Source organism: Myiozetetes cayanensis, unplaced genomic scaffold (genome assembly GCF_022539395.1).
Source record: "Myiozetetes cayanensis isolate MyiCay16 unplaced genomic scaffold, myiCay2020 scf22, whole genome shotgun sequence".
Classification (NCBI taxonomy): domain Eukaryota; kingdom Metazoa; phylum Chordata; class Aves; order Passeriformes; family Tyrannidae; genus Myiozetetes; species Myiozetetes cayanensis.
The window spans coordinates 4,460,492-4,474,281 of record NW_026087434.1 but is presented as its reverse complement, the minus strand read 5'-3'; the positions used below and the strand labels follow the sequence as shown (position 1 = coordinate 4,474,281).

General features: G+C 46.4%; 1 protein-coding gene across 3 annotated transcripts; it reads right to left on the bottom strand.

The window, feature by feature from the left end:
* Positions 1 to 3,873: 3,873 nt before the first annotated feature.
* TMEM100 (transmembrane protein 100) lies at positions 3,874 to 12,926 on the bottom strand. 3 transcript variants are annotated; one of them, XM_050319150.1, is made up of 4 exons: positions 12,813 to 12,926; positions 9,890 to 10,075; positions 6,573 to 7,078; positions 3,874 to 4,070 (listed from the first exon to the last, which is right to left on the bottom strand). In XM_050319150.1, the coding sequence occupies exon 3, from the start codon at positions 7,014 to 7,016 to the stop codon at positions 6,612 to 6,614; it is 405 nt and encodes a 134-aa protein (XP_050175107.1). In that variant the 5' UTR covers positions 7,017 to 7,078; positions 9,890 to 10,075; positions 12,813 to 12,926; the 3' UTR covers positions 3,874 to 4,070; positions 6,573 to 6,611. The 3 variants fall into 3 exon arrangements, with proteins under 3 accessions (XP_050175107.1, XP_050175105.1, XP_050175106.1); XM_050319148.1 differs by lacking the exon at positions 3,874 to 4,070 and having other exon boundaries at positions 5,522 to 7,078; XM_050319149.1 differs by lacking the exons at positions 3,874 to 4,070; positions 12,813 to 12,926 and adding an exon at positions 10,418 to 10,509 and having other exon boundaries at positions 5,522 to 7,078.
* Positions 12,927 to 13,790: the final 864 nt, after the last annotated feature.

The window sequence follows — 13,790 nt, the reverse complement described above, 5'->3', positions numbered from 1 at the left end:
GTGCATTTTTATGCTGCAAGCAGTAGAAATACACACATCTCAGGCTATTTGCTCCTACACGTAGTCAAAGAGTATGCGTGTGTATATATGATCTTTTCTCTTTTTATGTTTATTTTTACCAATGGAGAAGTGTTTTAAGATATAAGAAAATGGACTAATGACTTTGGGTTTAAAAATGGTATGTCCTTCAGGAGAGCACAGCTGTCTCCTGTACCTCTGAGATGAGGAGCAAGAGGACCAATATTCCAGATTAATACTCTGAATACCTCAGAGAGCATTTCCCTCAAGAGAACCTAAACAGATTTTGTCACATGTGGTCTGGCAGAGGGAAAAATGGGAATAAGAAGTCTTTTTGTCCTCTCTGCACTCTGCCCAATGCCTATACAGTATTTAGGGATGCCAATTAACCAGATGGACAAGGGATGGCTGGGGTGGTCTCAGAGAACACACATTTCAGTGTGCACCATGTCAGAAACTGAGCCCAAGTCTGATTTAAGGGTGATTTGGGCTCCCCTGACTCACCACCTAACATCCCTAAACACCCAGCTGAACTACCTTTCCCAGGCACACCAGGAGAGAGCCATCTGCAAACCACTTCAGGCTCATAACTCACGTCCCCCCAGCAGAAGCAGTGAAGTTGTTCAATGAATCTTTTGTGCTCTTTTGGGGGGGGGGCCCTCAGCAAACTCCCCTACCTGCCTTGCTTTGCACTTTTCCACCCTGCGAGGCAGCCCCTGCGCTCTCTGCAGCACGGCGAGAACAAAGAGCGGCGGGCGGCGAGAATGTGACACCATCCCTTCCCATGCGGCTCCTGCCGCAGCTCTGCCGGCTGGATGTTATTTTAGTGGCTGTGCATCCCACCCATGCGCTGCCGAGGGCCCGGGAGCCGCTCTGCTGTGACGCCTGGTGAGCTCGGAGCTTATTCATGTTCAGGAATGGGAGGGTCAGGGCCATCGACACACACCAGCATCCTGCTGCCTATTATTTCCTGCCAGCGCTGGCGTCGCACCAAGCCCTAACATGACAGGTGGATGGAGTTCACAAGGAAATAATGTCATGGGCCAGTTTTCCAGGAAAGCTGTTAACTCTATTCACAAACTCGGGCCTTCAGATCGAAAGGGAACGTGGCTGAGAAGGGCTGCTCTGCAGTTATTTACCTTTTTTTTTTTTTTCATAGATAATTCACTGCTATCTCTCACTGCAGTTCAGAAATCTTTAACACAGTGCCTCCCTCTTGAAGAGCAGACTGGGGCTGAATGCCTTATAACTCACAAAACCAGGGGGGCACTGCTTCTGCAAATCCCAAATGGCCATTTGATTCCAGTCAGACTGCAAAAGATGAGATTCTGCCTTTTGCTGAGCTAAATGGTTCCTGAGAAACAGAAAATAAATATGAGCTGAGATCTAAGACTGATGTTAACCTGGGGAATTCAGGCACATTATAAGAGTGAAAATGAGAATATTGCCAAGGATGTATCAGAAACAAGACTTACATATTTTTTAAAGTCTCTGTCTTTCAACAGGGCCCTTATGTAAAGCATTACTATCCCTCCATGTCTTTATGCATAGTCCAACATCTGCAGCTGTGTGATATTCACTTGCTTTCCTCTTTTTGTCCCTGTTTTTTAAAGTTTAATGCTCATTTTCTCTTAGTCTAGAAAGCACAGAAGAAGAGTTAAGAAAAAACCCAATCAATCAAAAAAACCCTGTTTTTCAAATATGCCATGTTTGCCACAAATTCAAATTTTAAGATGCACAGAATCAGGACAATAGGACTCCAACTGGCTGCTCACAAGAGGAAGGATTAGGTCTTGTGTCATGTTAATAGTGACATCAACAACCTGAATAAAAGCCAAAAATTCAAGTTGATTCTGCAGTTTAAGACCATTGTTCTCCCATATGGTTTAGCCTGTAAGATTTAGTCTATACACAGATTTCTGCCAGGATTTATATTTTTTTGCATCACACAGTGCAATTCTTGACATGTAATGTACTTTTATATATAAAATCCCTTTGTAATCAGCAAATATTTGTATTGATATAGCTAAAATGTCCCACAAGCTAAAGGCATCAGAGGTACTGGAAATATAAATGCAAAGTGACAGCTGCTAATACTTAGAGGTGCTGGAAATATATATGCAAAATGATGGCTGCCAATATTGTTCTGCTCTTCTTATTTTGGAGCCCATTGTGAAAACAAATTAGGTGGAACCTGCTAATAATATACAACAACTCCCATCTCAGATGTTAAAGGAGCGGTAGCCCTGGGTTTGACTCTGGGTAAGCAAAGCTGAGGCAAGAATAGGGGATATTCCAGAGGGTTTGTTCCTGGCCTGACCCTTCCGGATCCTGATGAGACTCTCAGGCCTCTCATGGTTCCACTCTCTGAGCCTGGTTCCTGTTCTGTAGAGCTGCAGTAATACTGTACATCGGTGTTTGGTAACAGGAGCTCTCCCAAGTGTCCCAGGCAGAGAAACTTAATTCTTGACACAAGTCCATGAAACTAACCTTTCTCTCTCTCTCTCTTTCTCTCATTCTTTTTTTTTTAAACCTGGCAAATTACGGTGTCAGAGCCACAGTCACGTACAAAACACGACACGTGAAGTGACTGGGGAATCGTAAATTGGGCGTTTTGACTTGAGCAAAATCTTAAGCATTGTCACACCAAACTGATTATTATTTTAAAATACTGTCCCAGGCTATAACTGTCTTTGTGTACAATAGCAATACAGGGTGTAGTTGCAGACACAATTTCCTGTGCTTGGGTTTTGAAATTATTATTTAAGATCGCGGCAACGTTTGCCCGGCGCACCAGCGCAATTCCTCTATTAGATAATTTTCTATCCTTGTGAGGGCAATTTTGCTTGCACAGTCCTGCCAGGGCTTTCAGGAAGGGAGAGACAAGCAACTGTGACAATAAAATTTGCATCAGCTCCCACCCAGCCTCTCCCAGAAATATCATTTGTTGCGTTCAAAGCCTTTTCACACCAGAAGGGAAGGTGTTTCTGAACTGGAAAGTCACTGTGATCTCCACAGGGCTGCATCCTTCTGCCTCCCAGATTCCCATGGGAAAAACCAAACAGCAATTGTGGAGTTCCAATGGCTTTGTATCAAAGACTTGGTGGACTTGGCACACAGGCACGAAACCCCAAGTCAATCCAGATTAGGTCACGGGGTTCAAAATTTGAAGAAGAAATTTTGCTGGTTGCATCCAGTTTGAGGGGGCTGACCCTTGTAAAAGCATTATAGATGTGCTCCTGTCAAAAAGACTTCTCAGATCTAACAATATCACCAGATTCTGGGAAAATGAAGGTGCTGAGCCTGCACACTGTACTCACACAGCACCTCCCGGAATGGTTGGGCTTTAAGGGCCAAAAAGGATGTGCTGTTCCTGTGTTGGAACCAGGACAAGGGGTGCAGGGAGAGAGGATAATAACAAAAGTGTCTGAAACATGTAGATTTGCAAGACTTTGTTGGATTCATCCTTGGTCATTCAGAAGAGATGCTACTACTGCTTCAGATTGTCCCAAAATTGAGGCACACAAATCACAGTGGAGAAGTCTGTACCAGTTTCTAAGACCATGTGACCACTTAATTGATGAAACATCTGAAAACATCTTCAACAGCATAAGGTCTCTGACTAAACTGTTCACAAACCCTTCCTCCTGCAGGACACCAGGAACAAGTGCTGGGATTCTCCCCAGTAAAGCTACTGTTTTGCTTCTCTGAATAAAGGCCAAACAAGACTGAATTCCTGCACAGACTTTCACTCACTGCTTGATATGAAGATGCCTGATCATGTACCTTCTCTCTCTGGGACACAGCCAATGCTACTGAGCTCAGCAGTGTGTGCTCTGGCAGCCCCATATCACCTGGAGGCCTCCCAGCCTGTCAGTTAGATGGTATTGTGGGACACCACGTTGCACCTGAAGCTTTGCTGTGCCAGGGGATCATGTCTAGGGTCATGCAATGCTGCCTGTCACTGCTCACATGCTGCTTAGTGCCTGGGTGTCCCACAATCAGCAGGGCAGAGGGTGGTGCAGGAACTCTGCTGTGTCCTTGTATGTGCACTGCAAATATAAAAGAGAGCAGAGATAAGGGAAAGGAAAACTTCTTTAGTAGTAGCAGAATGACTTTTACTCACTCTTATTTGCCCTTCCCGAAAAAACTGCTCCCCAAACCCCACTGTCTCTGTTCCACTGCAGTCTGGCTTTTTCTTCTGACTTGGAGCTGAGCCTCACCTTGTACCTCTGCCTTCCTCAGCTGTATCAGTGGAGAAGGGAGGACCCACATATGGGAAAGGCTTAAAAGAGCAATGGGCTGCTCCTGCTCTGGGCTCAGCCTGGGAATCATGGGCCTGAGCTGCCACACGTGTAGTGGAAATCACTGCATCTCTATATCCCTGGCAATTCTCTCCTCGGCAGCCCCCCAAAATTCCACTGAGGAATAAAAAAAAAAAAAACAGAGAGGGGGAAGAAGGAGTCAGAAAAACTATTGTGTTCCCAGGGAGGGGGGGGAAAACAATAAACAGCCCTATTTAACTTCTCCAGCTTTGCTAATGTCAATCACTTTTCTCATTTTAAACAGGAAAGACACCACTTTAGTCCACCTGTTCCATTATTTATCATGCTGTGCATTTCCCATGAATTGTCACTCATGCAAAACCTGTACATCGTAAGGGGACACCCTAATATTTTTAATGACCTTAAGCAAAGTGATTGACACTAGACACCGGTGTCAGATGTTCTGGTGACGCAACATGTTCTCCTAGCAGCAGGAAAGCTTCCTGCCGTGATTAAGTTGGGCCTATGGAAGTGCTAAAATGTGTTGTCAGCTTTCCTCTGATGCAAGTGATTTTATTATAGCGTCTGGTAACCACGGAGTGTGGCAACGCAAATACTGACCCCAAACATCCCCTCCCCGCACACTCAGGCCTGCTCTATTTAAAACACGGAGTGCACTTTGCAAATCCGGGGATAAGTTATGGATGCAACGAGCTTAGAGCGTGGAGGGCAGAGGAAATGGAGGCACCCGAGCCAGGATGCCTGGGTGATTTCAGCAGGAGGAGTGCACGGATCCAGGATGACCCACAGAAGGAAACCCCTGCAGCACCTCCTGCCAGGGGCATCACCACAGCCCTCGTGGCTGCCAGAGCCTCTGGAGGGCAAAAGAGGAGGCACATTAGCACAGGCCTTGCTCACTGTGGCAGTGGAAAGAAAAATCACATCCAGCCCTTTGGAGTCTGGAGAAAGTAAGGGGGAAGAGGACTTGGTGCAGCTCCTCCAGCTTCTGACACCCTCACACAGGCCAGGGTGGAAATCTGTGACTCAGCTCACTTGTCCTTCAAGATATAGACAAAGAAATCACGTTCTGGGTTGCTACAATTTGGGACCAGTCCCTCAGTAGTTCATTAATTGAGAAAAGCTGGAAGACCTCTAGAAACAAGAGTTACAGAATGAGCATCTCAGACACACACGAGGGACACCTGGCACCTGCTTTTCGTAAAGATTCATAAGCTCAGTCAGCAAACACCACACATGAGGCTTTGCTTCCGTGAGGAATTATTAATAGTTGTGTTTCAAACTGACTGTGCCAGTGTCTGCAGAACTGACTGCTATGATTTTTCAATAACCGAGCTGGTAATCAAGCTGCAGAGGGATGGGCTGTCAAACCAAAGTCCACAGGCCACAGAGATTTTTGGAAGAGATCAGCAGTGCATGTGTTCACAGTTATTGTCACAGGGGTTGTTCTACAAAAATAGAATCACAGAGCATCAGAGTTGAAAATACAGGCTATCTTGATGGCAATAAAGATTTTCTAAAGGTCTAGCAGCACTGAATATTATTTTAATGAAATTTACTTTTTAATTTTATAGCAAAATAATCAAAAGTGCTAAACCTGACCACTTTAATTTACAAAAAAAAAAGTCTCATGTTTTAAGCTATAATCATACCTCGTTATTCAGGTTAGACAATATAATTACACATTTCTACTTATTTCTATTCAATAGTAAAACAAAATTAATATTAGTTGGTTTAAAAAAGGGGGGGAAGTACCACAGATATTGTGAAGGGAAAGTTACATAAAATATAAGAATCAGCTTATTGAGCAAACTGCAGTGTGTTCTAATGGCCTTCTTTTTTTGTTTTGTTTGGTTTTTATTTTCTGAGCTACAGTTTAAGTCCCAGGCACTCTGACCATAAGCTTGCAGTCACTTCAAAAGTTATGACTTCTCCCTTGGTCAAATGTCACAGTGTGTGTTTAAGGAGATCTCTGGCATTTCAAGTCAGTTCAAATTATTTTCTCAGTTCCCACAAGTTCCGTTTCCAACACGATCAGCGTGTTGGAGAACGCAGTTAGGATGGTTGCAGTTATGATGACAAAGTTTTCTGTGAAGGAAAAGGGGTTTTTCCTCCGTCTTGGAAAGAAGTCTGCACTACCCAGTCTGCAGTAAGAAAATATTAAGAGCACTTGCAGAGTTAAGGGCATTTCTTAATCCATTCCATTTTCATTTCCACAGTTAAATTAAAACCTGCAATCTCTCCTACTGATAAATAGCCAAGTTGACTTACAAAGGCTCTGCCTTCTGTCCAGCCTTCTCCTGGTTGTCTTTAACCAAACAAGGTTCGCTGATTTGCCACGAGCGCCGTCTGGCTCTCCCGCCTCTTGGCTTTCTTGTTTTGCTGCCTGATTTTCCAGCACACTGCACTGGAAGCCAGCAGAAGGAGTCCTGATGACAGGAGGACCAATCCAAAGACGGAGATGATGGATCCATGGGAGTTGAAGCTGTATGCCACGGCGGTGACCACGATGCCGGCTATGAGGATGACCACCCCGAAGGGCACGGTGCAGCGGTAGCAGGAGAGCTCCGCTCCCCCCGTGGCTGCCGTCAGCTGGCACTCGCTGACCAGAGGGATGGTGGTGATCACACAGTCATTGTTGTTGCTCTTCTCCGTGGTCACAGAATCAGGGTGCTTTGGGGAGCCCAGGATCTCTTTAATAGGTTCGTTTGTCATCTTGGTTGCCTCGAGTCGGTCGGTTCCTAGGCTAGAGCAGGCTCTGCTGAGCACGGGTGGCGCTGCGGAGAGAAGAGCACCAGTTCAGCCAATAATTACCAATTACTGCTCTGTGACACGTGGGTGGTCCCAAGAACAACTGTGATCCCACTTGGGATCACAACCAACCAGGCACTCGGAATCCACAAGGATTTATGCATGAGATCAGTGGTGACACCACTGGTTGTGGAGTGTCTGAATCAGTTCTTAGAGTAGTTACCAATACATGACTAAGTTCTAGAAAGAACTGCATCACAGACCAAGACAGACACCAATCTTGAAGTACTGTGAGCCAAATCCTATTTTAAGTTACATCCTGAAGTCAGCATTTCTGGATGTAATTTAGATTTCAATGGCATTACATCTTCTCACACAGAGGTAAAGTTCACAGTCTGGTTTGATTTTTGCTCACATGCTTTTTCACACTGTTTCTTTATACAGACACCTAAACACACACGTTACACAGATTTGCTTCAGTGCTCATCACTGTAACATGGGCAAGCACTGGCCCAGCAAAACCAAGGATGAACAGTGAGCCTTTTCTCAACACAAGTGCTACTTAGGGAAACAATTGAAATGGTGGATGTGGGGGGAGTGGGGATGCAGAAAGTTCCCTGCACTGAGCTCAAAGCTGGTGAATCTCCCATCACAGCAACTTCAGTACCAGCTCAACAGCTTGCCATCTACACTGCCTTCATGCAAAAGCAGTGAAACCATGAAACCACATCCCTGTAACTGTGTGGGAGGGAGATTTCCATTCACATTCACTCATCTCAGTTACAGCAGGTTGTTTTCCTCCTGTCTCCACACCGTAAACACACTCTCACTCCTACACACAGCAGCACAGTTTGACTGCATCTGCAGTATGATGGCTCCAGCGTGTAACTGGAGCCCACCCGATCAGGGGAGGATGAGCCCACGGCTCTCCACTGCTACAAGGCTGCCTTCACATCCCTTGGCCCTCTCACTGGGGCTCTCGTGGTGTGAGGCCACCCTGGGGCCTGCAGTGACCTCTGATGGTGCCAAGGCTACCAGGGCTGTGCTGCTTTAGACCAGGCTCAACGCTCAGTGCACCCCAACATGTGCAACAGAGGCTGGGACACTGGGGCACCACTAGTTCTCCTGCTGCAAGCAGCTCCCTCCACCACCCTGGTGCAGGCTGTGTAGTTTTGCTTTCATGAGCAGCATGATATGCAGCTCAGAGAACAAGGAAGAGCGTTGGCAATGCCGTAATGCTTTTATCACTTTTATCACCTTCACATCTGTGACTAGGAAGTTAATTGCCAGATACTTGTATTCTCCTTTTCCTTTCCCACCACTCCACCCTTGTTGCTAAGATATATTCGTTCACTGTGGAGAGCCCTTGGTTTTATATCTCAGCACCTCCTATAACCGACCGTGGGTTCAGAGAGAAAGAGGATTTCACTGTTTTTAAGCACAGGCACAAACAGGCTTTATGCTGTTTCTGCTCAGAAAGTTTGTATCTGAGTCTCAGGCCCTCATGAGAGAAGGACAGTTCAGATCTGGTTTGCCAAAGCTTTTGTTGCAGTGCTCTGTGGAAGAGTGCTCAGCACACAGCGACACAGCCCTGAGCACACCCTGGCAGCCCCAGAGGCCACGGGCACACACCGGAACACCCTGAACAGCAGGAAAGGCTTTTTCAAGTGAGGATGGTGACTGAGCAGGTGGCCCAGAGAGGTTTTGGAGTCTCCATCCTTGGAGATACGCCAAATCCACCTGGACAGTCCTGGGCATCCTTCTTTAGGTGACCCTGCTCAAGCAGGATGGGGGTGGACCAGACAGACTCCAGAGTCCCCTTCCAACCACAACTATTCCATGATTCCGTGAGTTTCTGTGGGAGTACTTGCTGCCTCCAGGGGCAGGAAGGGGACTTATTCAGTGCTTATCAGAAAAGCAAAGATATCTGTGCTGACACCTTAGGTATCCTAAGTTCTCCTGGGTTCTGTTGCTTTGTTCTTTGGACCATAACACATGATTAAGTACCTTTTATATCAGAGAGGAAGAGCCCAGGAAAGCCGTGGGTTTGCTCTACAGTGCCACTGATCTGTTCCCCCATGGATCTGAGCCCAAGTTCTGCATTTTCAGTAATGACTTACGTGAAAAGGCTTTGGATTAGGCTTATAATAAACATCATTATTCTGAAAAACTTCAACATTCATTCGAAGTAGATTTACTCCTGTCTCTAAAGTCATTGTCCCTCCGCTTCAGATACATCCCCAATGAGCATTTAAATCTCTTAGTTGTCTTGTACAGACACTTTTGAAGAAAGAAGATATGTTTATACAGCTAAAACTAACAGGAATTAGAAAAAAAAAACAAACACCTTCTAAACTACCAAAATTAAGTCAATGGCAAAATACCTGCTGACTTCTGAGAGCACAGTTCTTGCATGAAATAGGATGCAAGCAGACAGGCATTCACACAAAACAAATAAACAAACCTCTATTGAAATCCTATGAAGTTAAATAAACAACAGAACCAATTTGAAGTGTGAGTAAAGGTATTCAGCCCTAGAGAAAGGGGCACTGGATCCTCATTGCCAGCAAAGTCACTTCTGACTTACCCCAACAGGTGATTTGGTTCAAGTTTCAGGGTAAGAAATTTAGGCAAAGATACCCGGCAGCACCAGCATCCTCTCACTAATCACACCACAAGTACTATCTTAAGGAGCCACTTGGGGTTGAAGGAAGAATGTGCTTCTGTGGCGATCTGTGGCCAATGCTGGGTAATGGGGAGAGGAAATTTTTAGCCACTGATAATTGTAAGCTGAGATTTACTGAAAAGACGTGAAATCCATCAGCATGCACACCTACCATGTCCGTGAGAAATCAATGGGAACAAATCCTCGTCCCAAAAGCCAAGGGACAGTGCTGAAGATGTCTCTTGTGTCAGTTCAAGGCAGAGTCATGCAGCAGAAAGAACTGCTCCAGGCTTTGAGGTGTCAGATGTTGCTGAATGATGAACTGGAGGTGACAATATTCTAGCATGGAAGTTTCCTCCTGCAAGAAAAGTTGTTGGGTATTTGTCAGCTTCTCAAGAATAAAACTCCTGCATGGAAAAGCTCCTGCTGTGTGCTGACTCCTGCTCCCAACCTAACGGCAGCAGGAGATGTTCTCCCTCTGGCTCTCCTCTTTTCTTGGCAGCAGCCACCCATTTCTGGCCCTAAGTAACATTTTCCTTTGATGATGTGACGTCTTGATAATGAGTATCATAGCCCAGGCAAGTCCCCCAGAAAGAGCTAGGCAGGAAAAGATAATGCACATGAACTTCTGTAGATAAAAATCTCATTTAACTTCATTTCTCTTGCTCACTCCGCCTCTGTGAATAACAACTCAGAATACCTGGGGATTGGTATCTTCTATGTGTCCAGTTTCTTTGAGCAAATCACTTCATCTCCCTTGGTTTTCCTAGCTGTGAACTGACCATATTAACACACTTTCCACTAAAAAAAAAAAACAAACAACCTTTTAAAACTATGCTACTATAACAAAACCTAAGTAATATAATCCCAAAAACTCTTCTCAGAAAAATAAAAAAGGCAAACTAACAGAGTCCAAGAACTCACTGTAATAAACATAAGTCTGTTATATTTATTATTGTTCATTTCTGTTTTATTGGATTTTTTAAAACAAGATTCATAACTCAGAGAGGGACAAGGTGGAATCTGCAGCAGGGCAGTGTGAGGACTGCAGAGAGCAGAGCGATGGAAATTGTTATCAACTGCAGAAACAGCTGTGAAACCACCAGGCAGCCAGGCAAAACTGACCAAGCAGCAGAGATTTATGTTGCTAATCTTATTTGACATTCCCTTTCTATATGTGTGTGATTATGAAAGATCATTTCCACCCTCAAACAGGAGTTCTAAGTGACAATGAGAGCAAATTCAAGGGAGTAAGTCTGTATAATGATGAACTTTAAGGGCTCTTCTCTTTTTAAGTTATTTAGACCATACTAACATTTCACTAACACAAACATTTACAGGCATAAACTGCTGCTGTTCTCAGGGGATCCTTGGAATAAACCTGTGACATAGCTAAAGTATATTTAGCTGATTATTGAACTTAGCTAATAATAAGGAAGTCTCCTTGCTTGTCTCCTTGACTATATTCTTGTACACACCACCTAGCAATCAGTTTAACTTTCTGAAAAGTTTGGAGGGAAATGCAGGAAAAGAAACCCACTTTAAATAAAAAATCTAAGTTACATTGAAACAAACACAGACCTCTGAACTGTACTTGCAGCCAACTTCCACTCGGATTACAGAAAGGTTACATTTGTTTGAAAAGCTCTTCCTAGAGCAATTGTGCCCCCTAAGCCACTCTGCCAGCATCTTGCTTTGAAAAGATTAATTGCTCTGTCAGTTCTTTATTTGTATTTATTCTTGACTACACACAGTTTAGGTAATTCTTTTAAATTAATGTCTTTATCAAAATACCTGACTGACAGAGCAACTTTTCAGTGATGAGATTTCTTCTTTTCCACCTCCCTCCCTGACCACCAAGCTGAAAACCAGAAACTCATGAAACCTACACACGAAGCTTCCAATATTTTAACTCAGAATCATTTCAATGTGATGCTCTCTCAGCAGCTTCCCACATAAGAAATATCTCTGTGCAAGGGCAGAGAGATGACATTGTTCAGCCACTACATCCCTTTTTTTTTTGCATTTTACTCAGAACCAGTGGGTCATGTTTGAGCTTGAGTTTTCTGCCTCCAGGCTCTGGACCTGATTCTCTCTACCTTGCACCATACATCAGACACCCTTTTAGCTTATGTAAACTTCAAATAAAATTATAATGCTTACACTTCACACTTGGTTATGCATTAAAGTGACTATGGAAAACAACGTAAAGAGTCCTTCTGTACGGAGAGGAGAGCCAGAGTTCATTCGGAATTCAACAGCCTATAGTAATCCTGAACACAATCCCTCAGCTCTTCCCCAGGTGAACATTCCTGGAAATACACAACCGGAATCTGTATTTACCAGACTCGAGGATCAGCCTCTAAGCTCCAGGGGCAGGAGGAGAACACACCACCTCCACACCAGCTGCCTGAGCCTCAGGATGCAGAAAAAATTCTCTCACCAAGTTTTTACGTAAAATAATCACCAGATTTAAGCTCACACCTTTTTTTCATCTTTCCGACATAGCAGAAGGGTAGGATGGGAGCCAGCCAAACCCCTCCACAAACACGACCCTGTTATCTGCAAACCGCAAAACTTTCAAAGGCGCCCATAACACACAACACACACACCTGGGGTAAAACCCTGCGTGTCACGCCTGTCCCCGAGCACCTCTGCGAGAGAGCAGGGAGGCGAACAGGCGGGGAGAGCCTTGTGCACCCTGTCTGCCCGTAACCCCTCCGGGAACGCAGCGGCACCGGGAACCCCCGACCTGCAGCCGGGGCAGAGGCTCCGGCTGCGGGGACCCCGAAGCTGCGAATAACCGGGAGAGCCCTTTGCCGCGGCGGAGAGGGGACCTCCCCGGGACCCGCGGCCGGAGCGGAGAGGGTCCCGCAGTGCCCGAGCAGCCCCAGAGAACCAGGAGCGGGGGAACCGGGAGCCGGAGCCCCGCGGGCACCGGGAGCCGGCGCGGGCGCGGGCGCGGGGCGTGCGGGTCCAGCGGCTGCGAGCCGAGCCGAGCCGTGCCAGTCCATGCCATAGTACAGGCTAGCGTGCCACAGTGTGCCGAGCATGCCATGCCTTGCCGAGCCGAGCCTTGCCGAGCCGTGCCTTACCTCCCGGCCGCCGGGCGGGACTGCGGCGGCCGCCAGCCCGCAGGCAGAGTACGAGGGGATGCAGCTCGCTCGCCGCACAAGGGACTGTAAACAAAGTTCTCGGTGAGAGCGAAACAATTAAGGGACCGGAGCAAACTCAGCCGCGGGCGGGGCGGCAGCGGGACGCTCTCCCGGCTGCGGGGCGGGGGGGCCGGGAAGGCTGGGGAAGGCTGTCCGGGGCTGGGCAGGGCACGGAGCCGGCCCTCCTCCCTCCGCCGTGCTCGGCTCACACGCCCGGCTCAGGGATGCGCACGGCGGGGACGCGCCTGGCTCCTGCTCGGCACCGCGCCCCGGCAGGTCACACAGGCTGGGCGTGGGACAGCGCTCCCCAGAGCCCCCCAGCCCTCCCAAGCCCTCCCTGCCCTCCCGCACACCCACCACCCCGCGGGGTGTGCGGCCACATCCCCCTTGGAGCGGTGCGGGTGAGGGTCGCTGCCAGTCCTGAGCCTCGCTGGGTCACTTGAATGCACAGCCCATACCGAATTCCAGATGAACCCCTAATTCGACTGCTCAGGAATTGCACGAGGAGGAGCATAGTTTTGGGTTACATTCTTAGGGGATAAAGTTTTGTGTATCATTTAGAAATATTTTAACTGGCTTTTCTAAGCTTTAATCGCTCGTTTCTGCAGCACATCAAATACTGCGGGGGTTTGGAGTGGATGGATGTGGGTGGGTGCTATTTTATTTTACCATGATTCCTGTTATTTCAGATAAAAAGCAGACAAATTATGCTTTTAAGTCTTGTAAAGGACATGTTTGAATTTTGCGGTTAAGCTTCCCCAAAGTTTATATTTAAAAGGCACTATTTTATCAATGATTGATAAAAGAGCAGTGCACCAGATGTATTTAATCAGCCACTCTGTCTCTGAAAGCATGCATGTACTTTTGACTCCCTTTCCAGGGTGAAATCCTGGCCTCACAGAAATTAATAGAGAAACT